We start from the raw sequence: 26,286 nt of genomic DNA on the forward strand, positions 1-26,286 counted from the left end.
GTAGCATTAAATATTCAGTTTTTATACAGCAATAAAGTGGTTTTGGAATTTGAAAACAATTACGTAGTTCCTTTTTTTGTGACCAGCTTTTTTTTTCTTTGCTTTTTCCTATGTGGTTTGGTGTTGGTACAAGGCACATAACAAAAAAGGAAGTGAATGCAGTGATACAAAGAACGTAGACTCTGCGTGCATCAAAAACTCAGACAAGATGTGTCAACATCTCTGTCCAGGGTTTTTACATTACTGAAATGACTGAAACTGAAAGACAACAAACAAAGGCAGCCTGGACCCACCTACCCCTTATGCCACATACACCTTGGCTGCAGAGAGAGATTAAAACACAACAAAACACAATAAAAACACCCAACAACAAGCTAAGCAAAACAAAAACCATAAATGGTAGCTGCCAAGCTTACAGTATTATGTATTTTTACACAGATATTTAGATATACAGTACGTAGTATTTGTCTACTGTTGTAGAGTATACAGGATCTTAAAATCCAGTCCAGCCACACAGATACAGTTTCTTGTGCAAAGCACTTTTGGAATTTACTAATATATGCTAAAACTGCCACTTATCATAATTTAGATTTTCAGTTAATCTGCAGATTATTCAGAACATAATGAAAAATGTTCTTCACAGTTTCCCAGCGCCCAAGGTGACGTCTTCACGTGTCTTGTTTTGTCAGATCCACATTTCAAAACTCAAGCATATTTAATTTATTATCACTTTTGACTAGAGATGCACCGATCAATCGGCCACCGACTGGTGACCGGCTCCGATCAGTCTCAGAAATCTGATTTTTTGCCAGTCAAATTTTCCGCACATAGCCTCACTATGGTTCACGTCCCACACACGACGGGAGTTACAGTAGAGACAGTGTAGCCATACACACAACATGCATGTCACACGCACAGCCAGCATAGCCACACACACACAACATGTCGTTAGTATGGAAGTTCTTCAGTGTGAGTGAAGAAGAGAGAAAGCTTGTAATTTGTAATACTAAATAATTTTGGACTATTACCATTTGTAATAGTCCAAAATAAGCCGTGGAGGAACAACCTTAAAAACATTTGGAACAACTAACATAATCAGACACTTAAAAAAACCATCAGCCCGGTGATCATGTCCAATTTCACGCTCTCTCTCTCTCTCTCTCGACCACACACTCATTATGCTACCAAGAGTTTCCCAGGCAACGACACAGACGTTGACTCATGTTTCAGAACAGTGCTGCACAGAGGCTCCCAAATGTTATTGATTTCCGAATGAATGGATATTTGGCGTTATTTTTGGCATTGAAAAATTTTTTTTTTTTGGTGTGGCGGAGGTTCTTCCAGGCCTTGTGGCCCCCGCCAGGGCTGTACAATTCTAGGGGAAACACTGCAGGAAATCTTCACATTTAAACATCACACATCTCTGTTTGTCAGATTAGCCACTACTAGCATAACACACTCAAGTCTCCAACCCAAATGTTGGTGCTCGAGTTGCATTGTGGGTAATGTAGGCTTCAGGTTTTGAAGGAAGAATGTATGGAACAAAAACAACAATATCTCTGGTCCTGGACAAAACTGTCCATTGTGACTGCAGCAGTGTTAGTGCAATTCTAAATAGGGGGAGTATACTCATTTAATATACCATCCTCTTGTTCTCTGCATGCTCCTTCAACTGTTCTGTGATGTAGAGATCTCCATGCAGTCTCAGGCCTACTTGGGTTTAAAATGGATTGGTCACTAGGGATTCACATTCAGATTAAATTTCTAGGACACGCAGTTGCTTCTTGTAATTTGGCCACCCCCTGCTTTGCAAGAGTTTCTGCCCTTAAACTAGACTTGAGCTACAGTAGCTTGTTAGCCTCTTTAATATATGAGAAGTGAGCTGTTGGTGGGAGAGCAATTACGCTGTCTTGTTCATAACTATCTGCGACAAGAAGCCACGGCTTCGATCTCAGAGAACCAATTAGTGTTTGGGCTGCAGGATAATTAAATTTGGAAAGCTCTCAGACCAGGCAGGTGTGTTGTTTTTGTAATCTACAGAATAAGGAGAAAAAGAATTTAGTGAGAGAAAGAGAAGGGGATGGGGGATCATGTGATGGAAATTCCCTGTGGATCCCTTATCCTTCTGAATGTCAGCTTGCTTGGATGATATAAAAACAGTTTTGTACTATTGGTTTTCATATAGGAAAAGCAGCGTTGTGAAGTGCACTGACAGATTTTACAATCTGGCTCTCTGTTTTCTGACTTCATGACATTAATGCAATGCACACGATTGATCTGGATAGATGAAAGTTTGTGATGTCTTAACACTAAAATGTCAGTACCTACCATGGTAGAAGAGTTTTTTCTCATGTTAGCACTTTATCAATTTACCCTTTCCTCCATTATACAGCCAATTATGAAGTGAATATAGACCATAATTCAGCCTAATACAAGAGCCCTGCAATAAATCCTACCTTCAGGAAGGTCATAATGTTGTTGATTCTATTCATAACTGCTGTTGATTGTGTTGTGTTATACTGAGAGGTTTTATATTTAGTCAACCTGCACTGATATTTCAGGGTTGGAAACAAAAACCAAACAACCTTCATGAAGGTAGGATGTATTGCAGGGCTGTGATGTCAGACTGCACTGGTTTTAGCAATATTTACCTAATAAACAGGCAACTAAGTCTATAATCATGAATAACTAAAATTTACATTTAATTTGCTCCTCAAACAAAATGCTGCACTAAGCATTTAGAATATTTTGGCACAATTCTGTGGCCTCAGCTCTTTTTTTTTTTTTTTGGTCACATCACAGAGGCTACAGTAAATCCTGAACTAACCAGGCTTCATTTTTAATGTACCATCTGGGGCTCCTCCCAGCAAAAATGTCAAAGGGAATAAGTGTCTGAAGAAAATTTGTTTTTGCTTTCACACACCCGGACCAAGTAAATGCACACAGAAGCCAGCTACAGTATTTCAGTCAATATGTAAAGTTATCAACCACCCCACCCCTCTCCCTTGTCCTTTACTGCTACCCCACCTACCTGGCCTCTTTTAAACTGGAACAATATGAAGAATATGATACTGGACTAGTCGTTGGACTCATTTCATAGGGCTAATTTCATTGGACTTACAGTACATGGGTGTTGAACCTATTGTATTCCCATTGTTGAATTGTAATCTCATGGTTGCGTTTTGTCTTTGTTGTACACGTTACCACTTTCAGTTATGATTTCAGACATTTATTTGATGTGATTAACATTTTTTTAAGGGAGTTTTTCTTGTCTGCTAACATAGCTTTGGCTGGTTGAGGAACTATTGCTACTGTAAAAGCCTTTCAGACACTGAATGTGATAATGGGCTGTACAAAAAAACATGAATAATCATCATCATCATGCCTCCTCTGCAAATGAGTTGCCTGTTTGTTTGACTAAATGAATACAAACCATACTTATTTCCTCAATCCAATTAAAACAAAATCTTTATCCATAAAATTAGCATAACATTGTGTTGGCTGGTAGTTCATATGAAAACAAAATGCCTGTTTTTGATGCCTGAGTTTCATGTTCTTTCATTTTGAGCATCAAAACCTGCTGTCAAAAATAAAACAAAATTTGGCTCATTTAAGAATAAAACTTTCAAACAACTGAATTATTGTCACGCATCCAATTAAAGATAGTGCAGTGTGCTTAGTGTTGACTCGTTTGAGGAAAATCTGGACTGATTTTCAGACCCTACTTTTAGTTTCTACGGTACACTGCAACTGTGATGGGATTCATGTAATTCTCTAAATGCCGACTTAATTTATGGAAGCTGCACAAAACATTATTTGGTGTATTTAAATGTTAATACAACGGTTCCACTGTTCTTTATTGACTAGGGACATTATTATTCTGATATGAGGATCAGATTTAAAATCAGTACAAGGAACCAACAAATTAACTTTTTAGTCAGCAATTTAAAGCCACTTATCACTTTGAGTGGTAGCCACAAGGAGAGGCATCTTGTCCCTGTTCCCTCATTGATTAATACTGACATTACTAAAAGAGAAGTAGAGAGTTACTGAAATGTGCTAAAGATGGTTTTAGCCTATGGTTTAGCCTTTCCAATATCAGTAACTACTGTCTTGTGGGTTTTACTGTAATGTCAGTGGATTTTCCTTTTACTTTTTTGGCCACACACATAGTAGTTTTATTTGTTCCACCAATTTTATCAGCAATTTTATCAGAGTAAATAAATTAAACATGTGCAGTATTACTTGCATAGGTGGAAGATTGAGTTTTCCCCCTCTCTAACATGTATAACAGAGTAATGTCAGCTCTGTTATGCAGCCTGAGGTTGAATTATTTTCAATCCACATTCTCATTCCTAGCTTTTTCTTGCTAGTTATACCTAGCAGTGGTCACCATGGAACATACATTTATAGTGTTACAGCCCAGCAATTGTCACATTTGAGGTAGTGTCACTTTTTGGTTAACAGAATTTACTGTGATCTGTGATCAAACTGTGATCAAAATAAATCAGTCATTACTTGTTCACGTCATGTGTTGGCGTTACAAAAATCATTTTGCTTATTCAATCCAACCCATCTTCACTAGACATCATCATCATCATCTTTCCCTGTGTCACTTAACAACATTATGTCCCCGCTCTTGCCCTGACCCTTTGCCAAAGATGGTTGTACATACACATTCACACATTCTTGCTCATGCATAATATAGAGCTGGATTTTGGGCCCATTTAGTCATACTTCTTAGTCAACCACAGGAACACTTGACTGCCCCCTTGAGAGATTCTACAGGAAACAAGTGAAGCTTTGTTCTAATTAAGCACAGAAGTGTTTCAGGCCATACGTCTGTCTGTGTCGAATAACAGAAATTTGTCTTTTTCATCCAGTCTTTGATGAAGTGCAGGCTTCCACTGACATACACACTGTATTTATCTCGCTAGACAGACAGCATGATGTCTGAGAATTTTTGAAGCATCTTAAATTTAATTTCTCTCAAGGTACATTGGCAGCACAGCATCGGGTCTTACCAACTGCTGGATGTTAACTGAATAATTGCAGTGCTGGTTTGATGTTATTTCTCTTGAAAGGATTGAAAGACAGCAGGCAAAAGAGGACAGTGAGTCCATCTTTGTGATAATTGAGCTGCTTAAGCCAAAACTGGCATAGACAATTTCATGATGTGAATGTGCAGAGCTTCCCACAGAGTTCCTGTGCTGCCTTTTCAGAGACAGTGAAAATAAATATTTATATGCTAACATGTTTGGTCGCCACCTACAGGCAAAGTCATAGCCACTGCAATTTCGACACCTTGCCCACCCGCAAACATGAGCTGTAGGTCTTTTTTATTAGGCTACTTGCTCAAACTGTTAACTACAATTAGATAATTGATCACATCAAACTACAGTCAACTTACAAATGTTGGGTTTGAACAGTTTAATTTCAGTTTCTAAACCTGTATGACTTGATTTTATGCTTTTTGAGGTACATGACCATCAGTTAGGCCTAAGTGTTATTGTGTAGAAATAATCATCTGTCTTAAGAGTTAAGTACTCAGTCCTGTACGACAGAGGATACAAATAAAACTCCTCTCAACAAAAATATCTAAATAATGGTATATATTTCAGCATTCTTCAGCAGTGCTTCATTGCCAAGTTTCTTATTTTGTATTGTTTGTTTTTCTGTTCTAGTTTCACTGGAAGTGCAGATCACACCCAGCCACGGTGAAATTAGTCTTGGAGAGTCCAAATTCTTCATGTGTGAAGGTAAGTTCATATGGAATACCACACTTTTTACATTTTAATCATCAAATCCATCAAATTGAAGATTTCCCCGCCATTTTTGCAAACATAGATTGTAATTGATCGCCACACCAGCATCAGCACGGACACTGGAAGGTGCCAGCCTGTTTTGTGAGTTCACATATCTCACAAATCCTGTTTTGTTAAGTCTTGGTTCAAGTGTGATCTCTGTGTGTGAGAGAGAGAGAGAGAGAGAGAAAGACTAAGAGAGACGCACAAAAGAGAGTGGACAAGTATAAAAACAAAAGTTAATATAAACCTGTATTACATTGTTACTTAATTTAAAAATACAGACAGACCCTCAGCAAACCTCACATAGTGGCTTCACACAGATTTCATGTTTTGGTGAATGCTGAAAGGTGGTTATGACGGACTTGCTTAATGATGACCTACTTTAATTAGAAATCAGTGAATTATCATTGGAGGTGTGACAGGGAGTGATAAGGAAAAATGTAGCAGGGATTGTACCATGTTCAAGGTAATTACTGCAAAAATAGTCTATGATATCTGTAGAGAGATATAATTATTATTCAGCTTTTTGTCAAATCATATTGTTTACTTGCAGCACAGCAGCAAATGTTCAGAGGCCTGATAACAGTCTGCGACCCAGAAGTTGGGAACCCCTGGCACAAACACCAGGCTTCTGTTCATGCAGGAGCATGTACAACCTGTAGTATTGAGTCTGTGGGCACTGGTTGACTTCACTGATAAGTACATACTGTATAGATAACTGTTTTCTTTTGCTCTTTATTGTGCTCTCAGTTGTAGGCGTTGCAAAGCACATAGACTGGTTTGGACCAAGCGGGGACAAGATTGAACCTAACAGACCAGACATAACAGTAACCCGTAATGATGAGTCATCTTCCACCCTCACGCTGTATAAAGCTGGGACTGAAAATGAAGGGACATACAAGTGTGTCGCTACCTCTGGAGACCAGCAAGGGGAGTCAACTGTCAAAGTGAAAATATTCCGTAAGTATTTTGTTCACCTTATACACTGAAAATTATGGAGGGGTATGAGCAGAGAAGAAAAAAATCCTTTTTATTGAACTCATAGTATTTTATTGACTGCTCAAGGGCAACACATTACTTTTTTTCTTTTCAAGTGAGGATGGATTTTTCATCTGTTCAATAAATGGTTGGAAGACCATTAGAGGGCTGCTTAATGATCCTGTCTGTTGTGCAGTTCTTGTGAGTAATGGCTTTTATTTTCCATGAATGCCGAGCATCAGCAAATGTCCATCAGAGATGAAATCCTTTGATTTCCCAAACAGAACATTTCTGTTCTTTCAATGCTTATTTTAGGTCATTATTTCAAGTGCCCACCCATGTAAATTATCACAGAGTCAATTTACAGTGTCAGTTGCAAAACCCTCCCCAAAAAACGCAGTTTCATTTAGCAGTTTTTAGTCTCTTCGGAGTGTGTATTTGGCTGGATTTGGATGTTAGAAATAGGAAAACTCACAAACTCACACAGTCACATTAAGCAAGCAAGTGTCATTGACTACGTTTACATGCACAAAATATTCCCTTGTTTGCCCTTATTGCAAAAAAGACGATATTCCTAACAAACTGTTTACTTGGCTAATGAATATGAATATTCCACTAATATTCTTGTTTACGTACAGACGGTTTTCAGGGTTTCCCTCTGCTCCTGTGTGAATGGGAATCACGAGATCTCTGCAGGCAGTGAAGTAAACCAGTGAGATGAAAAACATTAATGAGTGACTGCCTGATATTTTTAAGTGATATTGATATGACTGATATCAGAAATTTCTAATTACTGGCACATCTAGTACCTAGGTTGTCCCATGATGTTTACTACACTGCAGAGTGTTTTTGGTGCATCACACCGAGTCGTCACCATCACCAATAACCAATACCCTCCGCCTGAGGCCACCTCATCAAAACTTACAAACATGAACACACATCTTGTCCTGCAACTTAGCTTGTTGAACGAGCCACCAAACAAACATTCACCAGGGAAAAATCCACCGCTAACGTCAGTTAGCAGCTAGAGCTGCAGCACATTAAACGGCGTGTGAACATACCTGCAGATGTCACTTCAGACAAGTCAAATGCTGGTTTGGTTGTTGTTCTTCAAAATCCCTGTTAGCGACATGCTGTCTGTCCATGACTTGTAGCTACAGCAGTTTGTTTACTTTGTCTCCAATTGGACATTAAATTTTGCAGTTAATCTGTGGTTCACATGTGTGCCGAAACCTTGGGGGGTGATCCGTATGGATTACGGATCAACTACATTCCGTTACACCATTTATATCGGCATATCTCACATATCTTAATTGGAAAATGCTACATTTGGAATAAGGCCTAATTCTGAATATCCAAACAGGATATGCTGTTTACATGACCCACATCAAATTCTGAATATTGTCATATTTGAAATAACAGTGGAATATTTGTGTACATGTAAACGTAGTCAGTGTTAGACCAATTTCATTTTTTTTTTATAGCTGTCGTTTTCTTTGTGTGTGAGGTTTTCTGTTTACAACTTTTACCCCTGGTTTTGGGAAAGAAACATGCAGTCCATGAAATGAAGCTGGGTAAAATGAGAAAATATGGTTAAAAATGATGTCTTCATATAATATGTTAAAACTTGTTGAGATGGGCTTATAGCTGGGAAGTTGAGTTAAGGTAACCTAAGGTTAAGAATAAGAATATTTAAGAATTAATAGTGAGTAAGAGGAACTTTATTAAATTGATAATGAGTCTGGGTCAAGCACTGCCTGAGAAAACAAGTCTGAAGTAAAGAAAACCCTCCTCACTGTGGTTCAAGGAAACTGAATAGTTTGGGTCATAGAATTAGTTTTATTTGACATTGGCTTGTAGAAATGCTTCAAAATGAGAATTTTTATATGGAAAGTGTAGTGATGAGTAAAATTGGAAAGCATTCTTCCAGTTCGACCATTTTTGCTGAAAGCTCTTACAAATCATGCAAGAGCGATTTAGAAGATATTGTGTTGCATCTGGAGGGACAATTTAAAACAAATATACTTATACAAATATATTACTGAATGAGATACATTTCTATCCAATGATCAAACTAAGAAAGAGGACATTTTTGGTGAGATGTTTTATACCACTGAGTAAAAAATGTGTTTCACCTGTTGTATTCCAGAAAAAATCACCTTCACGAATGCACCTTCACCACAAGAGTTTACTGAAGGAGACAATGCGAACATTGTCTGTGACGTTGTCAGTTCACCTCCACCCACAGTCCTCTGGAAATACAAAGGAGCAAGAATACAGATGGAAAAAGATGGTAAGATTCTCTGGAGACAGCATATTGATCATATTTTCATTTCACTCACTTATGAGGCAGCTTTCTGATTGTTCTTTTACTTATTTTAACATTTTTACTGGGCCTGAATGTTTTTTCATCTCTAACTCTGATGAGTGATGACTAATGAATAAGAATAATTTAAATACCCTTTGTTTAATTTCATAATGGTTTGCAAAATGTTTTGCATTAAATGTATATAAAAATCTGTCATATTCAAAAGATTGTCAAAATTCTGTCATGACTCAATACTTTGTGTTCCTTGTTCATCTTTTGAAAGCAAAAAATGCAGTCTTGAGTTTGTGAATCAATGTAGTGTCTTGAGTTGAGTTTACTGTTAAAGTTGAGTTTACAGTTTGATTTGTAACAAGGTAATATGCATGATCAAGAATAACAAAAACAACATTAACATAAGGCATATTTTAAATGAAAATACCAAATTAAAAGCCAAACTGGAAATGATAGTAATTTTATGCAACTGTAATAGATATTGATTACCTAGTACAAGACTGCATAGTCCAAATACATCCACAGGCACCTAATGACTAAGCTATAATTGATATGCAGATTTACCAGTGTTTTGTGACTTGAAACTTGAATGCCCTGCTTTCGTTGCCATCCTTCTCCTGGGTTTATTCTGTGCTCTGAAAGGAAAAATTAATTTGATTTTGAATTTGAAAATACATTTTGTGCTCTGTTATTCACCCTTGACACTGAGCAATATCGTAATGTGTATGGTATTGTAACAAAAAAAATAATAACACAAGCTCGTGTGGGCTGTAATAGTATTACCACGATTAAATTTATTCAGTTCACATTTCATCTCAAACTGAGGGAGTGCTTGTGGGCTTTGGCCATATTTCTCTCTTTCTAGCACAGGTGGAGGATTGGGCATGTTCACAGATATGAATTTGACAGAGTGGAAATAACATAATCTGTGTCCAAAAAAAGCTTGTATTTTCTGTTGTTTTTTTTTTTCATTTTTATCCAACAGTACACCCCAGACTGAGAAGAATATTGCTTATTCCCAACACAAGTTGAGCGCAATGAAAAATACATAAATTCAACATGAAGATTGTAATAATACAAAGATGTCAGTGATGAAATCAGAGTTTGTGTTGACAGCTAATTCAGACGCCAGTTTTCTTCTCTATATTTATGGCGTTCCATTACATCACCATGTAATCCTCTTGATAGGAAAACAGCAGCTCATCTCAACTCAACTCAACTTTATTTATATAATATATATATATACATATAGCACCTTTCATACAAGTATGCAGCTCAAAGTGCTTCACATAGCAAGATTAAAATAACACAGGCAAAAACGAACAAAACAAAATGTTAAAAATAAATTAATAAAAGTCAATAAAATAAAATAAACACCAGGGATAAAAATAATATCAAACCAGTGATAAAAATTTTAAAAATAAGGCTATAACAGTACTGTAAATTAAAAGCTAAATTATAAAGATAGGTCTTTAATTTCCTTTTAAAAATACAGAGAGCTTGCTATTTTAATATCCAGAGGCAATTTAGGGGCATAAAAACAGCAGGCACCCTCACCAGTACTTGGTGGTACTTATGGGACACATAAGGAACATTTAAAAGAAAAGCGGTAGAGGACCTTAGTGACCTGGCTGGAACATAAAATGAAAGAAAATCTCTGATGTCAGAAGGAGCAAGGTCATTTAAAGCTTTATGAACAAGTAAAATAACTTTCACATCAATTGTAAAAGATACAGGTAGCCAGTGCAGTGTCTTAAGCAGCGGAGTAATGTGATCCATTTCCTGTTTTAGTTACGATTCTGGCCGCAGCAATCTGAACTAGCTGTAGTTTTCTTATAGACTTTTTAGGTAATCCACTAACAAGGTAATTTACAAAAGTCTAAACAGCTAGTCATAAAAGCGTGAATGAGCATTTCAGCATCTTTCTGAGTTGAAAAAGGTCTGACTTTGGCAGTATTTCTAAGATGAAAATGTTTTAATGACCTTTTTAAAATGAGAATTAAAATTTAAATCGGAATGTAAAATCACTCCCAAGTTTATGATGTGTATTTTAATCTGTTTGCTAAGACCACCAAGCATTGAGTGCAGTTTTTCTCTTGCTGCTTTGGGTCCTATTAAAAGAATATCAGTTTTCGCCTTATTTAGTTTTAAAATGTTTTTACCCATTCATACATTAATGCCAATGAGACAGGCAACGAGAGCATGCAGTGCATTGGGGTCATTTGGCGAGACAGAGATGTACAATTGTGTATCATCAGCATACAATGGTAATCGACATGGTGATGGTTGATAATTTTTTCAGCTTATATAATGAAAACAAAATTGGGCAGAGAAGGCTTCCTTGAGGAATACCATATTCAGTACCATGAGTCTCTGATACATAAGCACCTGGGCTGACAAAAAACTGTTTAATACTTAAATAAGACTGAAACCAAGCTAATACAAGGTCAGAGACGCACCCGTTTCTCAGGTCTGTCAATTAAAATTTTGTGGACGATTGTGTCGAATGCTGCACTGACCTCTTTCGCATCAAGTACTTAAAGTGAGTGACTTGTAACATATAAGACACCTGATGATAGCTTTATCTTCTGCTTCCTCTCAGTTCGGTTTAAGGTGCTGAGCGACAATCACCTTCAAATCCGTGGCATAAAGAAGACAGATGAGGGCGCGTACACCTGCGAGGGTCGCCTCATGGCTCGCGGCGAGATTGATCTGCGGGTCATCAAGGTCGTTGTGAACGGTTAGCACCCCTTTCTCTCATTGCACTACTTCCTACTCCTTTTTGTTCCTGTGTGTATTTTTATGTGTGGCAGGTGTCCCATGAAGCTTAAATAAGCTGTAGATCCTTAGAGGCGACCAGGCTCAGCATCAATGTGGAAACAGTTGCCAAGAGCAACCATGTATCAAAGATGATCCATGCTAATGAAGTCTGTTTCCTACAACTTCTGAGCCTAGCAAATGAGTGTGCCCAAAATAAGTGTTCTGAATTTGTTACTGCCTCTGTTTCTGTTTTCCCTCCTGCCGTCTATCTATTTAACTATCTATGCTTGTACAGCATCTATCTGCCTATTTGTTTGCCTGTGTATTTATTTTACTATTTATCTATTTCTCTGTGTGTCTCAGTGCTCCCTACCATCAGGGTATGGCAGTCAGAGGTGAATGCCACAGCAGATGTCGGGCAGGCTGCCATGTTGACTTGTGCCGTTGATGGCTATCCTGAACCCATGGTGACCTGGACAAGGTAAAACTCTGCTGGGAGCTGGAGAGACAAATACATTCAACATTTGCAGCAGTACAAGTCAGATGCCACCATATTGCCCAAGCATTTTAAACAACGCATCAGTTGATATTTAATATGTAAATCCCATTGCAAACAAGGAGAGAAAGATCTCATTTCTTACCCACATAAACTGCTTTTGGGCCGAACGTTATACACGTCTGGAACAAAGTCTATTGAGAAATCAAGTGTAGATGCCTGACTTCCAGTCATATGATGATGATGATAATAATAATAATAATGATAATGATAATGATGATGAAGTGGATGCTGCTGCACATAAGCAACAAAAAAATAAAGGACTTGTATTTGTATGTATTTTACTGAAATTTTCCAGTGACAGTCTGCACGTTTGGAGGTTTGTAGAAGGTTTGTATTGCATTAGTGATGCAGTATTGCATTAGTGAAATTTGAACAGTTTGCCATCATGCAGCTGAAGGCCTCAAACACTCAAGGATATTAGTAATATTCTGCTGACTGGTTTATTCATTGCAATAGGATACTTAATCACAGGGTATCAAAGGTGCGTGTAAACCACTGAAACCTGAAGCCTAAAGTGTCATCAATAGCTACATTGTTCTGTGTATCTGAATACAGCCATTGATAGGCTCCTGCTTTGTTAAACTGTTCTCGTTTCCAAGACAGCAGTTACCTTTGAAGACAATTTGAATTTGGGGACACAAAGTGCAAACAGCCCAGGAGCTACTGTTGGCCTTGGTTTTTAGCATTTCGTGGCCCTTGAAATCACCTTTTTGTACTTGTGCAGTTCACATCTTTGCACATTAAAGATGTGCAAGACAGCACCTGTACTTTATTCAAAGCTGTATTGAAATAAGTGATTGCAACAAAGGGAAGAGAATTGTCTTTTTTACATGCCTGGCAATTTTGACAAACAATTTATACTCTACCAGGATAAAATTAAAATACATGAGCCATTTCTGTGAAAATGGATTCAACACCAAATGTCAAAAAGCTTACAATAGAAAAACATTGTCGCTGAATATTACACGTATGTTCTGAAAAGATTTTTATCTCTGAAATGTTCTGCTTGCACCTTTACTTACTTCTTCATTCAATCATTCAAACATTTAGTAATCACAGCATATTTTTAAAAACTCAAGGGTCATAAGGTTCTTTTCAAAGAGCAGCGTGTAACATGGAGCAGTTTACAAACGGATGTAATGTTCAACATTTGTGTTGGTCTGTCATGTTTTTTTTCCCCACAGGAACCAAATGGTTCTTGAGGCAGGAGAGAAGTACAGCTTTAATGAAGATGGCTCAGAGATGTCAATAATGGATGTTACCAAGCTGGATGAAGGAGAATACACCTGCATTGCCAAGAACAAGGCCGGGGAAAGCGATCAGGAACTCAGTCTGAGAGTATTTGGTGAGTGGGAATGTTTTCTGTACTGTATATATATGAACTGAAGTGACAATATGAAATGTTCCAAGTGTGTGGGAATGAGGGATAAGAGTATGTAGGTGGGGAAAGAACAATTGTATGGTTATGTGTCTGTTTTCTAAGGGAAACAAGATGAGTTGTTGTTTCAGTGTGGGATGTGATTGTTTCATGTGAGGATGGATCTTAAGGATTTGGAGATCTGGCCAAGTGGGATGAGCGAAGCTGAACCCTGAAGTCTTTTCATTTTTGTTTTTACTTTGTCATGTAACGACTAGTATAATTTCAATCACAGTGTCAGTCCAGGTTGACAGAGCCTAAAGGAATAAGTCAAATAAACTAAAAAATTAAACAAAAATGAAATTTTGGGTGACATTTGCCATTAACATTTACATTGAGACTGTTGGCGCAGCTTATTCTGTAGATTTCCATGTACTCACCTGTCAATACTGACTGATGGGATATTTATACTGTGCACACTCAGCCTCAAAGCCTCGAAATCTTAGTCTCAACTTTTAAGTGTTTTTCTATAATATTGAATATTCCATGACTAAGTAAGCAAGGAAGATAATGTTCAAGAAAAAAAAACATCCTCAGGTATTATTTATTTAACAATTTAAGGCTCAAAAACTCATCTGCTTCATCCAAACACGTGTGTGTGTGTGTGTGTGTGTGTGTGTGTGATTTCATAAATTTGATTGACTGTGGCTGGGCAACGGAGTTAAATAACCTCATAAATGTTGTCAGATTTTGATTCAGATATTGCTAAATTTTGATTGATGAAGGGAGTATGTGACATCACCTTTTTCTAACTGAGACACATCCATAAAAACAACAAGAGGAGCACAGACAAAAATACAAAGATCTCTCGAGTGGAAAAAAAACCAAAACTGTTCTTTGCCAGAACATTTTATGTCCATGTTGAACCCAGTCGTTAGTTAGAATCTGAAAAAGTAGTTTGTCAGGACCTCTTTAAATAGGAGTACACTGAAATGAGTAAAGTAAAATATGTTCTGTATAGAGAAGTATGGAGCTGTAGTGGCAGCAAGGTTTGGGCAGAATTTGTTTTATCTCTTCTCTTCATCTCCACCATGACCGACATACTGAAATTCAAGTGCATTTGTTATGCAGACGCTTTTTAGAGCCATGGTGCACCTGCACCAATGCTCAAAGCAGCTCTGCCTACTTCACTTGCTGACACACAACAACAGTGTGGTTACTGTTATTGAAACTGCAGGCCACTGTTCATTTATTTGTGCTGTTTCAAGGTTCACTCACTCACTATGCTGTATGCTAGAACGTGATTCCAGTGTTTTGCAAAGAATCAGAAGTGTCAAAGGGCTTACATAGCTGATACAGAAATGATAGTTAGCTCTGGTCCCAATCCTGCAGATAAGCTTTCAATATCCCTTGCTGTAAGAACAAACTGTTGCAGCTTCAAATACATTTTATTTAGAAATAACAAAATGTAAAGACAGCTGTTCCTTTGTTCATGTAATAATTATTGGTTGAGATAACAGCATTTTAATATACGTTCGCAATTGCTTTTGTGTGCCGGATATTGTAAAATACTCATTATGTTGAATAGGCTTACATCTGTATTGCTTGTAGGTATTGCTTAATCCATGCATTCATCTTTCATAGAGTGGAATAAAAAGATGAGAGTGCATGCACAGCTGCACGCTTCAAAAGAAGCACTCCAATTTCCTTAGCTCTGCTCATGTCTCACCGTTGGCACCCTGCTGTGCTTTCAGGGTAGCTCAGGTGTACTGTAACTTGACAGGTCGCTCAAATGTAAACAAATATGAAGACCGGGTCTTTTGAGATAGACTAAATAAATTATTACATGAATTAAGTTTGGATCCACACAAGTTTGCCGCCACTGCCGGGAATGGGAAAGCTTAAATACAGTTTTGCTGCTATAAAAATCCCCCTCACCTGTCAAGCTACTGATCCTCTTCCTTCCTTTGAACTCATCCCAAATCCTTAGAGCTGCTCTTTTACTTATTGTACTTGTACCGCTAAACCACCTTGCTGTCTTTTTATGCTAGTGCGGTTGTGATGATTTTGTGTTTGTGTTTTACAGTCAAGCCTAAGATCACATACATTGTAAACCAAAGCACTTCAGAGATGGAGGAGCAGGTAACTCTGACTTGTGAGGCTTCAGGAGATCCAACTCCCACCATCAACTGGAGCTACGATGGGCGTGTCTTCACCGAAGGAGAGCAGGTAAAATATGTGCAGAAGTGTGGATTACAGTGGTAGCTAAATATCTAAGTGGGTACTCAGCTTTGGTTCTTGAGGGCTGATGTCCTGCAACATTTTTCCTCACCTGGCATTAAATAGACTTATATTAACTGTGCCCCTGTTGCTTACTACACACTAATTATTACCACTAATTTTAACTCCGTTTTAAGAAAGTAGTAGATGCTGAAAAAATTACACTAAAATAATTAATGTAGAAAAAAACTAAAAATAATTTTGTTGGAAATTGGTTATTGCTCCCTTAACTTGTGGTTTGATTGACATCACTGCATCAATTAATCATAATGTACAAAATAAAAAAGTACATTTCTTGAACAGTAATTTTCCTAACAGTATATTCGATAAAACATTAGTTCCTGATGTGGAATCAGGACACAGTGACTATTAACCACCTGGGAGGAACAAAAACCTGCAGGACACCGAGGTTTTAAAGAAAAGAATTGAATACCTTTAACCTAAATTTAAGAGGTATATCGATCATGTGCAGGTTGGGGACTTTTTTCAGTTTCATTGTGAAACACTCTCAGCAAGGCTGGTGTACTGCCGATAATTTCCCCTAAATTAGCAGCTCCTTCGAGATGGCCCAGTGGATCTCATGTAATTAGCTCAGCAATACAGTACTCAAGCAGTAATGTGGAGTACACTCAGATCTGACTTGAGTTTTCCCAAATGTCGAGAAAATCAACATCAGAAACCCAATTATAACATTCCCAAAATAAGCAAGCAATTTGAGGCAATAATTAAACTCCGTCTGCTTCTTGTGTTTGCTAGAGTAAGCACTTGAATGATTAAGTGTTGATTTAGCATTTTCAATCACCATTACCATTACTCTGCTCATGCTGGTGATTGAAAATATTCTAAGTTATACAGTAATGTTATAATTTATATTTTTTTTTATCAGTGGATAAACTGCTGCCATCTTTTAAATTTTTTTTTTAGTGCTGCAATGGTTAACTTCATGGGTTTTACCCACCATTACATCCTTGATACTACTGTATGTTTCCTTGGTAACGTCTTCTACAATATTCCATCCACAAACCATCAAAAACAATGAATACCTGATTGGTATTCTGGTACATCTATTGCCCACATGACCTGGTTCTTCAAGGTCTTGGTGTCTTGCTACAGTTGAGAAGTAATGAGGGGGGTAAACGCTTCGGAGATATATTGTAGTTTATGGAGTAACTCTGGAGCCAGTGTATTACATGCACTACATTTTCTTCCTACAGGCACATCTAAACAGGATCTATCAGGTATGAAATCTGCGTGGCACAGAAATGTGCTGGAGTAGTGTTGCAAAATATGCCTCCAGATTTGACAAAACCCCCACTAAAATCAAATAATCCCTTTTTTATTGAAAATTTCCCAGCCGTTTCTTGAAAACCCCAAGGAATGATCTCATTAGCGTTCATGAAATTGATTTGACTGTTGCATGCTTTCCCGGTGTAGCCCAAAAAACTTCACTGATCTTGTGATGTAGAGCTTATCTCATGAGATCAGATGAAAATATGGTTAATGACATAAAAAAGGGAAACGCCATTTCTGTGTCGCTGTTACCTGATCATTTCAAACTTTCCATAACAGCATGAGGTTGCCTGGATTTAAAGCCCAGCTCAGTGTGTCATCTCCATAATACTGTAGATTGTCTAACATTTTAGTCATTATCACAAATCGAGGGTAAAAGCAAGATTCCTTAAAGTGATGCTCCTCTTTAAATCTGTCTTTTGAGGGTCAAACACTCACCCCTGCAGACTTTGCTCAGCTCTATTTTGGTGAAATAATATTTTACTGTAAAATCTTGATTATTGAAGTGGCCAGTGAAGATGTGGATTATGCACAAATTCAAGCAGACTACAGCCACAGTGCGTTGTGGAGAACACAAGTATGGACTTGTTTTACAGCCTCCTGGCCTATTGGGGTCAGTATGTGATTATCCAAAATAGATTTTGAGTGGAGCATCACTTTGAGTGCAAAACACGCTACCACTATACAGTATGACGCAAGTCGTGAGATGCCTATTTTTTTTTCCTTTGTAAGCCCACACACCCATCATGGTGAGTCGCACTGACACACACGGGCGCACCACCCAGTAACAGTTTACACCTCCTGTTATCCAGTGAGGATGCGCTGTGAGAGGCAGCATTTTTTTTTTTTTTCACAGAATATACCTCCAAGCTACTGTACCTCTTTTGTCAGTGACACGTCGTCCTCTTTTGAGGTCTTGGAGGTGTCATAATGGATGGAGGAGAGACTCATCAGAGGTGTAGAGGAATACTCATAGCTCTACATCTACAGTCTCACCATAATACGTCATAAAAACATTCTCTGGCTAGCTTTATTATAGATGTGAAAATTGACTCTGAGGAAATGAATAAAACACAGAGGCTTTATGTTATTAATAAAAATATATATTACCCACCCATTTTCTGCACTGTCGTACTGTTGACGTGCAGCACCATGGCATGTCACATGACACGCGTCATGTGACGCACAGCTGTGCCGTGGTGACGGTGTGTTTTGCACTCTAGTCCGCAGTATGCTTTGTGATCTATGGTCATCTCTTCACAGCTGTCTTCAAAGAAATGATTAGCAGCCTTACTGAATCACTGTAGTGTTTAGTAAGAGTATATGCAGAAGAGACTGCATTGCTTATATTTTCCTTTATAGTTCTGATTCTCAACAAGGAAACTGATTTTCACGGTGGGGCTATAATGGATGCATGATGAAATGGCTGCTAATTGTTTAATTGTCTTGTTCTGTTTGATCATCTGATGTCTGTCTATCATGCTATCTGTAATCATCATAACAGCTGTATTTCATCTAGGATGGGTGTAACAGATGAAACAACATTCATTTGGGGTTGACACAGTAAAGTTAAATAAATGCAGCTGTAGCTCCATCGCAGGATTTTCGCATTAAAGGACGGGTTCACAAATTTTCAATACAATAGTCAGGTGCCCAAACAAACATTGAAATTGTTTTTTCTTGCCATAATCATTCCTCCTGTTCATACTGACCATTAGAAGATCCCTTCATAATGTACTTACAATATAAGTGATGGGGCCCAAATCCACAGGCCTCCTTCTGTGCAAAAATGTGTTTAAAAGTTTATCTGAAGCTAATATGAAGCTTCAGCTGTCCAAATTAGTCAATTCAAGTAGATATCTTTCAATGTCAGAGTCTTTTTAGTGCCAAAGTCCTTCTTTTTGTTACTATACTTCTAGCTCAACAGAGAATCACTGTCTGAGGAAACACAAAGAGGGAATGTGATGCTAAAAAGACTGTAAATGTGGCAGATAGCCCCTTGATATGACTAACTCAGACTGCTGAAGGCTCATATAAGCTCCAGATCACCTTTTAAATACATTTTTTGCACAAAATGACGATGTGGACACACTGTGTATTTTGGCACCCATCACATAGACAGACCGACAGACAGACAACTTTATTTATCCAGAAAGGGCAATTCAGTTTGGCAGTGTACCCAGACCATGCATAAGAAGAGGAAAAAACAACAAAAAAAAAACCAAAAACAGATCTATGCCAGAGACAGTCAGTACACAGGTTCTCACAGACATGAAAATAAATGAACAATAAATAGATGCATAATAAATAAGTAAAATCCTAGTCCCAACAATAACAGGTCCCAAAATGAATGGTTAAGACAAATAAAAACTCCAAGAGTATGGAAATATTATTCATTCCACATACTGCTATCCAGGTTTAACAGCCTAATGACAGAAGGAATGAGAGATTTTGAAAAACGATTTGTCTTCACAGGTGGCGCTGTAAAACGACTGCCTGATGGCATTAAAGTGAAGTCAGAGGACAGGATGTGATCGGGTTGGGAAACTATTCCCCGTGCTTTTTTGGACCACCTGTCTCTCCCACAGAGAATGCAAGTCTCTTACCCATTATCTTAGAGCAGACCTTCACTATATTGTAGAGGCAGTTCTTGTCCTTGACAGAGAGACCCTCAAACCAACAAATAAAAGAAAACATTAAGATATTTTCTATAAAAGACTGATAGAAAATACATCAAATTTCCTTACAGACATTAAAAGAGTTTAACTTCCTTAGCAGGTGAATCCTCTGTTGGCTTTGCTTCACAATACTCTCAGTGAATACTTAAAATACTTATATGTGTCAACAATCTCAACAATGTCACCATGGATAATACTTCAATGGAAAGTGCTTTTGAAGGGGGTCTTTTAATGGCCAATATGAACAGGAGAAATGATTACAGCAAGGAAAACCTCTTTCAGTGCTCATTTGGGCACCTGACTGTTGTTTTAAGACAGACTTGGAAAAACTGTGAACCCATCCTTTAATATATCGATGTGATTTGAGATTTTTTGTATCGGTCAGAAAACCAGTACAGATCTATACTGTGCCATTTTAGATGTGTGGTGGTGATGAGTAGATCGAATTAATTAGCTGTTTATTTGAATGTGTTTTCAGTTCTTTGGCTCCCTAGTCGATCAGTTCTTTCATTTCCTCTCTAAAGAAGAGTGGTTACAGCGTCGTATGTACTGTACAATACAGAATCACACATATTACACTTTATTCACATACAGTAAACCTGCTGTTTGTTTTCAGAATGAAATTGGGTTGCATACAAGAAGAGGATTTTGGGAGTAGTATGAAAAATCCTAGCAGGGTTTAATAGTTAGCTAGTAATTAGTTTCAATTTCACAAAAACTCAATTTCTCTTTTAAGTTATGGGCTACTGCTCCAGAAATAATAATGTCCCCCTCAATATTATAAACTGAAGCCCTGACTGCACAGGAGACTGTGGACTGTTAAAGGAATACATTCACATTTTGGTAAATAAGTCATTCGATCACTTTTGCTAAATAGTAAAACATCAAGCAGCCGTTACACCACTGCAGCAGTGTATCAGTAAACATTTTGCATTTGAAGGACTATAGTGTCTTGTCCTGGTTCAATACACAGTCTAAATATAATTAGAAAGATGCTAATTTTGAAAAAAATCACATCACATTATTTATTCATTTGTATGTTGTTGTGACTTACTGCTATTAAACTAGAATCAATCCTCCAACAAATAAACCCTGTTAGGGTTTATTAAACTGAAATGTAACACTTTTATCATTTTCAATTTCTCAATTACAGTAGAGACACTATTAGACATGTCAAAGTAAAAAGGAAAGGAGTGCCAAGAGTCAAGGTTTTAATTACATTATCTGCAGTTTGCTATGATATTTATGATTCAGCAGATTGAGGAGATCATCTCTGTAGCTCAAGATATTGAGCTGTAATGTTTGAGCCAAAAGATCGAGATTAGAGAATACTTTTAGATTCTGTTTTTTTTTTTAATCATGCAAGACACCAAAGCAGCCCGTGTTACATCTGATCTTCAGGGACAGAGTAACCATTCATTGTTGTATTTGATGCTTAAAGAAATCTATGTCTGGCTTCGTTTGACTCATTCTACTGTGGTCTTGGGTATTAAAAGTTAACACGAGTAGAAACTAATTAGTTTTGAATGGCTTCCTACACAAAATCTGCAGCGTCAGAAGATAGAGGTATTGTCAGATAACCGTGAGTAAAAGGGTGCAGTTTGAGGATTGAGAGAGATGACTGTATCATACAATAGAGGAGCAGCGGTACTGTACATAAACAAGGCAGAATAAAAGGAATATGTTGAGAAAAAGGTTGCACACTCGTGAGCGTGAGCCTGCTTAGAGTTATGTTTCAAATTCAAACTGGCACCTATCTCGGAATAGTTTTGTTTTTGTTTATACGGCTATCAAAGTTAAGTGTTTATTTATTTAAAAAACTTTCATCAGGTTTGTGTGAGGTATTCGGTTGTTTCAGTCCTTTGAATGCATTTGCTGCAAGTCACTCTAGATAAGTGTGTCTGTTTAATAACTGAAAATGTAAATGAAGCGTTTATCCATGCTTTGTACATTATCTACATAATGAATGTTTTGCTTATTTGAATACATATTAAACATTCAGCTTGATGCACAGAGGTTTCAAGCTGCAATTATCTGGAAATATTACGAGCTATACAGAGAGAAGTTGTAGCAAAATAGGACTAATTATAAAACTTAAAAGCATATTAAAGATTGTAGCTGATTGGGTGATGGTACTTAACTATTGTGTTCTGTGTTTTTGTAATAAATAGGTTTTAGGACACAAATTTGCTTTTTCAAACCACCAAAGGCCTCGTCTATCGTACATCCAGAAATTAGAAATGAAAGACTTGAGAAAAGAAATTCATGATTATTTTATTACTAATGAGAGAAAATTTGTAATTGATGTTGTGTAGCAGCAGTTTACGCAGAGGCTTCAGAAACAGAGGCACGCTTCGAGTGTCGCATGCTAACGCAGACAGAGCATTGTTTTCTCCAAACACAAGAGGCTACTCATTTACAACAGCATGCCTGCTAGCTCTGTAGTGGGATGATATAAGAGTTTCTTCCCTAAATCGCTAGTCATTTTTCTGTGATGTACTGGCAAGTTCCTGGGCTCAGCAGTTAATGACACAGGACCAGGACAATGTGCATAATCATCGGTTCCAGTCAGGCGTCACCCAGTGAATGAAACACATTTAGGGTGCTGTACATTTGCGTTTTAGTGCATTTGTGTTAGTATGTCTCCCCTTCCTCTGCATTACCCTCTTCATGCTGACTTTACAATTCATGTCAGAACAAAGAAGGAGGATAATCTCTATGGAGGGGAATAACAATGGGCTCGGAGAAATGATAAGTCTCAAGGGAACCGTCACCATATTGTTTTGTGCATTTGTTCGGAGAAGCGATTGTGTTATGGTGTCTTCCGTTTAGCGAGCTCGCATCTGCTGATGTTCATTGTCCTTTTGTCTTAAACAAACACCTGTCACAGATATGACAGTGATACTTGTCAGCTCACTTACTGCAGAGGCATCGCTGCAGACAAGTGTGTGGATGAGGCAGAGATGTTCCAGACTATTAGGTTGCCTGTTTTAATTGGGCTTCTCTCATCACCATGGTGATACACAGCCAACTGCTGTTCGTACTGATGTACAGTGCATAGTGTGTTTTGCTGTGACAGTAGAGGACTTACAATGCTCTTAAGAACATATTGAAATTACACTCACGCTGTAAGCTTTGCATATGATTTGCCTAATGAGTGTTTTACCAGCCTCCTGTTACCTTTGTCATTTTGAACCTGCTCATTTTTTATAGTAAACGGAGTGGGGTTTGTCATTGATATCAGGTAGATTAATGCAAACTCACCATATGTTCTTTGTGTTATTTATAAGCCTTCTGCATTTATTATGAGAGGATAATACAGGGGCGACTTTAGATGTGAATTCATTGATGGTTTGATTCACTGTTTTGTCTGACAATTATTCCAGCAGATTGCTTTCATTTACTTGACATTTTCTTTCTGCTGCACCTGATGAAATAGCTGTTTATCATTTTTTGCCTGTTATGCTTCAACACTTCTTCACTATGTGGGCCATCACATCCCATTGTCATGCTTAACATTTTCTCCTCAGTATTCTGAAATCAATAGAGCATGCTTTCCAAGAGGCTTTTTGTCTTGTTGAGTTGGGGCTTTTCAGTGTCATTGTGATTTAAAGTGATGTTGCATGTTGTCTGGTACAGTTCAAAAGATTGTTTGTTGTCTGGAAGTTTGATCTCAAATCATGATGTAACATAACTGTATTCAGTAGAGTGGGAAATTAACATTCCCATAATGACTTATTATTTCTTCTTATTTACTTATTATTCTTATTTCTTCTTATTTCAATGTGATTTTATTTTCCTCAGTAGCTTAAAATAACATGATAAAATGTTAAACTCATGTAAATCCCAGTTAGAAATGTAGTCAACTGTATTTTGCTGTTAATATGCTATAATACTAAATGAAATTGAACTTCATCATTCAGACATGAGGACTATATTGCAATGTGTTGATATGAGAATTTTGTGACTACATGATTTTATGGAGAGGCAGTAAATGACAACATTGGATAATAACCCCTTAGTTATCAACATTCAAATAATACAGGTTTGGTGAATTGGTAAATCTGTAGTGTAACTATTCATATGATAAAGAAAAGAATATTTTTAAAGCTAACATGCCTGCGGATTTCTAAAGATCCACAGTAAGAGATACCGGCATTTTTTTTTTTTTTAATGAATGAGACATACAAGTCATGAATTTATGCAAATAATATTTTTGTCTCATTCAGCCTTGTAATACAATTAGAGTATAACAATGAATAATCTGAATTTGTAGGGTTAGTAGAGTTTTTGTTAACATTCAGAGCAGCATATCTGACTTGCAAAGTCAGACTTAAAAAAAAAAAAAAACGCCACCTGTAGGCAAAGATTTATTCCAGGTCTCACATGGGGGTTTCGGAAGAGCTGCAACAAAATTGCTTCTTTTAAACCCCTCATTGCTTATTGAGAAACTCAGGAAATGTTGTTCCGTGACTTGATTGACCAGGATACAAGCTGTTATTTTCTGATTTTAGGAATGCACAAATAAAGACAACAGTCCCAGAGTAAATTTAGTCTCATTGAGTGTTATATTCTCACTATTGCTTTAAGCCTATTGACTGCTGCTCCTCAAAAATGGATCGTGAATCAATAATTGCTGTACTACTTCTACCCAACCAGCATATCTCTGTTGTTGCAGTGTGATGGAGTCACCTCTTCTTGATAAACCAATCAACCAATAATAAACCAATAATAAATTATTCTTATCTGTAAGCATTTGTGCTACCATGATGCCAATAGACATACTTCTCTTTGGCTTAGAAACAGTATTGTTACAGTGTGCAGTACAGAAAATGTCACATCAGGGAGATCTTAAAAAATATTTACCTTTTTAAAATAAAGCCTTTGTTGTCACGTAATAAGCTCCTCTGTTAGGGAAACGTACAGCATACCCCATATTGTATCTGCAGACTTTCAGCTCAGGTACTGTAGATGTACAGAAAGTAAACTGGACACTTAATAATTGCATGCAGTGTGCAGCATCCCGGCTTTGCCTGGATAAGGATTACTCTCTAAGAATTGCTTTGCCTTTTGTTTGTTGTTCTGTCTCTGTCCTCTACAGGCGTCATGGACTCGTCCCGAGCAACACAAGGTATTCTAAATGCATGACTTTTTCCTACATCCATCTATCTTTCATGTCAGGGGAGTCTAATTCAATCCCGGATGGATGCAGATCAAAATTCATGATCAATCAGGGTCAGGAAGAGTCTAAACCCTGAGAAAATGCAGTGGTCAAACCAGGCCAGTGCTTGTCTTTCTGTCTTTGTCTCTGTTTACTTGGGGTTTTTTTTTGCATAAACTTCACATTCTATAGCTTAGTTAAACTTTTTTTGTTTCATACTTTTAACCTAGCCTGCCAGAGCATAAATCAATGCATTTTCTTGAACAAAGCTGATTTTTATCATCAGTTTTGTTGTATGTAAATTTCACAGATTTGACGCATGATTCTGTTACATGAAGTTTTGCTGAGAGGTAAAATTCTCTCCTTCCACCCACATCTTCACATCTCACTCAGTCCTCTGCCAAAATGTGATTATAACCTCAGTATTTCGTTTTGACATTAGAAAATACAGTTTTAATTTGTTGGACCAAAGTAACTGAATGTGTATGTAAGAGAAAATGTAAGAAGTCTTTGTGCAGCAGCTCAGAGCATCAGAGCCAGGGACTATTTCTGAAAGAAAGTGAAAATTGGCCAAAAAAGAAAGAGCTGCCCACATAAGCTTTTCTCCACCATTGAATATGTGTTTTACATATGTGAGAAAATCAGTGAGAAAAAAACACTTTGTAATTTCTAATATTAGTGATGAGCGCACCATACTAGCCTTGAGGACGGAGCTGATACAGATTTATCTTTTGGCTTTCAGATGAACAGAAATCTGTGCGCCAGTACTTGTCAGTTTTCGATCAACTCATCCGCCGACGGATGTTTAAAGTTTCTCATTGATGATTTACCCATCAATGCTTCAACTGAAAGATCAAATATTTGGGTTGCCGACGTTATTTATACCTATATACCATTTGACAGGAAACTGATGAGTATTTTTAGACTATCGGTTCTTTAAATAGCCTTCCCATTTATTTTCAAATTGCCGGAAGCACTGTACATCAAGAAAAATGGTCTTTTCCTTTTACTCGTCACTGTAATCGTGTTTTGAGAATGACAGCTCACATCCATTCATTAATAACGCCTGTGATTACAATAAGTTTAGAATGAAAAA

General features: G+C 37.4%; 1 protein-coding gene across 5 annotated transcripts in view; it reads left to right on the plus strand.

The window, feature by feature from the left end:
* Window positions 1-26,286, plus strand: part of ncam1b (neural cell adhesion molecule 1b) — a 73,174-nt gene that overhangs the window by 26,436 nt on the left and 20,452 nt on the right. For 4 of the 5 annotated variants that reach the window (XM_042414010.1, XM_042414015.1, XM_042414013.1 and 1 more), the window contains exons 2-9: window positions 5,685-5,759; window positions 6,558-6,767; window positions 8,935-9,078; window positions 11,708-11,845; window positions 12,229-12,346; window positions 13,609-13,769; window positions 15,868-16,010; window positions 25,131-25,160. In XM_042414010.1, the coding sequence (XP_042269944.1) occupies window positions 5,685-5,759; window positions 6,558-6,767; window positions 8,935-9,078; window positions 11,708-11,845; window positions 12,229-12,346; window positions 13,609-13,769; window positions 15,868-16,010; window positions 25,131-25,160 (1,019 nt within the window). The remainder of the gene's footprint in view (window positions 1-5,684; window positions 5,760-6,557; window positions 6,768-8,934; window positions 9,079-11,707; window positions 11,846-12,228; window positions 12,347-13,608; window positions 13,770-15,867; window positions 16,011-25,130; window positions 25,161-26,286) is intronic. The other variant, XM_042414011.1, reaches the window with a different exon arrangement.

The sequence above is a fragment of the Thunnus maccoyii genome, chromosome 6 (genome assembly GCF_910596095.1).
Source record: "Thunnus maccoyii chromosome 6, fThuMac1.1, whole genome shotgun sequence".
NCBI classification, from domain to species: domain Eukaryota; kingdom Metazoa; phylum Chordata; class Actinopteri; order Scombriformes; family Scombridae; genus Thunnus; species Thunnus maccoyii.